General features: G+C 43.0%; 1 protein-coding gene across 1 annotated transcript in view; it reads right to left on the bottom strand.

The window, feature by feature from the left end:
• Nucleotides 1–2,500, bottom strand: part of col15a1a (collagen, type XV, alpha 1a) — a 42,426-nt gene that overhangs the window by 4,624 nt on the left and 35,302 nt on the right. Inside the window, exon 35 of the mRNA XM_056450432.1 lies at nt 1,246–1,310. Coding sequence (XP_056306407.1) covers nt 1,246–1,310 — 65 coding nt within the window. The remainder of the gene's footprint in view (nt 1–1,245; nt 1,311–2,500) is intronic.

Genomic DNA, 2,500 nt, shown 5'->3' on the forward strand with positions numbered 1-2,500 from the left:
TAGGTCCACCTCTCATCATTCATTCATTCATTTATTCATTCAGTTTCCTTCAGCTTAGTCCCTTTATTCATCAGGGGTCGCCACAGTGGAATGAACCACCAACTACTCCAGCATGTGTTTTACACAGCGGATGCCCTTCCAGCTGTCAAACAGTTCCAGCCCAATCAGAGTCATCAGAGCATTTCAGCAGCACAACCACCCACAACACACAGCAGAAGTGGTGAAGTGGTCTGCAGACACAAACATGAACAATATGCAGTGGCCCAGCCAGAGTCCTGACCTAAACCCTATTGAGCATCCGTGGAGGAGCTGAAGATCAGGGTGATGAAGGAGAAAGAAGTGCTCATGGCTGAAGATGAATGAGCAGAAACAGCAGCGGAGACTCCCAGAACACTGATCAGCCATTACACCAGGAGTCTGACTGGAGTCTGACAATATTATTGATTATTGAGAAGAGGAATAATCCTTCTGGACAGCACACTTTCTGCTCAAATGTGAAGAAAGGCTGAGAAATGTTGTTTTCCCACACTGATGCCTCTTGTAGATCATCTTATCTATTGGGAGAAGCCTGGGTCACTTACACTCAGAACAAAACCTGCTGGCTGAACAGAGTCACTGAGTCTGAATTATATATAGTTATTATATGAGATATTAATGTTGATATGTCTACAGCTTTAAATAGCAAAACATCTGAAACTGATGGGTTATTGATTACAGGAAATATCCAGAGACCCGAGTACGATTCCCAGCTCGATGTCCTTTACCGATCCTTCCCCTATCTCTGCTCCTCACACTTTACTGACTGAAAATCTCCACTGTCCTGTCAATACAGGTGAAAACCCCTCGACAGTAATAAGGTAAATAAGCTGCACATTTATTAAATAATTCCTCCTCGAATGGCTGAATATAACCTGTATAACACAGCAGACTGGAGTCCAATGAGGAGACACTGTCAGATTTGTCTTGTGCTTCTGGACTGGACAGCAGAAATTAATCCAATACTTGTTCAGTAAAATAAATGTAATAGAAAAAAACTAGCTTATAATGTCTGAACTGCTCAATATCAGCCTAATGAATATTGCTATCAGCCTACAGTAATCCACAGCTTGTACTGATCCTGCAATAGACATTAGGAGAAGCCTAAATAACCCAGTCAGAGCAGAGAGATGAGGAGACCTGATCCTACAGGAGAGATTACTGTACTGCAGCACACATGGAGAGGTGTGTGTGTGTGTGTTTACTCACAGTGCTGGAAGCCTCAGCTCGTCCCGGAGGTCCAGGCGGTCCCGGAGGGCCAGGTATCACCAGTCCTGAAACAACAGGAGCTGCTGAGTGTCACTTTACACATTAAAGAGAGAGAAAACGCGGGGAGCAGCTGATAAATCTGTGTGTGTGTGTGTGTGTGTGTGTGTGTGTCTCCGCAGGGACTCTACATCTGTCTCCCACAGCTTTACATCAACACACACACACACACACACACACACTAATGGCACCTCTGAGCAGCCATTGGGCTTTGATGTGGGCGTGTCCTGGAGCTCCGCCTCCTAAGGGACACACTAAGCTGACAGTAACCACTGATGAAGCCCAACTGTGCTGCTCACGTCTGGTTCCGTCTGCACTAACAGATGAAAGCTGACAGAGGAGACTGTATAAAATATGGACGACACGACAGCGCCTTTTCCCACTGAACGCTTTGAAGACAAAAACACCTCGTGATGGACACAAACGGTCCCAAAACACAGCTGAAATTGGAGTCTGGGCATGCGCAGTGGGACTGCCTGATGGAGCCAGAGGCGGAGCCAAGGAATCAAGCTTCCAATCAAATGCTTGACCATCAAATTAACCACACCCCCTGAACTGCTCATCTGACCGCCCGTATCTGCACTATAACAAAGGCTCGCTAATATAGATATCAGCACTTATATTTAAAACACGTAATAATACACCATTTATTAATAACTGTGTGATGTCAGCTGTTATAACTGAATAAAAACAGTATATGCTGCACTGCAGAAATCAACCATCTCTCATACACTCCAGCCTGACTTAGACTCACAGGGGTAGAAAAAACTCTTGTAAAATATGAACAATAACACATAAACACACACATTTTAGAAGGTTTTCATTTTTAATTAGCAGTCATCCCTAAAAATATGCACATCATGGACAGCTGTATGTCATGCGGGAACAATCGTGTGTTTATATTAGCATAAGATAAATATACTGAGATTTGTAAGAGATTTACACATGCCTGCATTATATAGAATAATCCTCGTCAATCTGTTCAATAAACTCTGCAGTATTAATACAGAGACTGATGTCTATATGATATCTGCTGTCAGCTGCTGAACAGCGCTTCTGTATTGTTTATTTTTCTTCTGCCTCCGTTTTCATTTAATTTATTCAACACCTTCATTATATCTGCCAAAGAGCAAGTTACCTTCATTTGAATGTTTATTAGGAGTTTCCCAATAAAAGCTAACAGTAAATGATGGATATG

This window comes from Danio aesculapii, chromosome 24 (assembly GCF_903798145.1).
Source record: "Danio aesculapii chromosome 24, fDanAes4.1, whole genome shotgun sequence".
Classification (NCBI taxonomy): domain Eukaryota; kingdom Metazoa; phylum Chordata; class Actinopteri; order Cypriniformes; family Danionidae; genus Danio; species Danio aesculapii.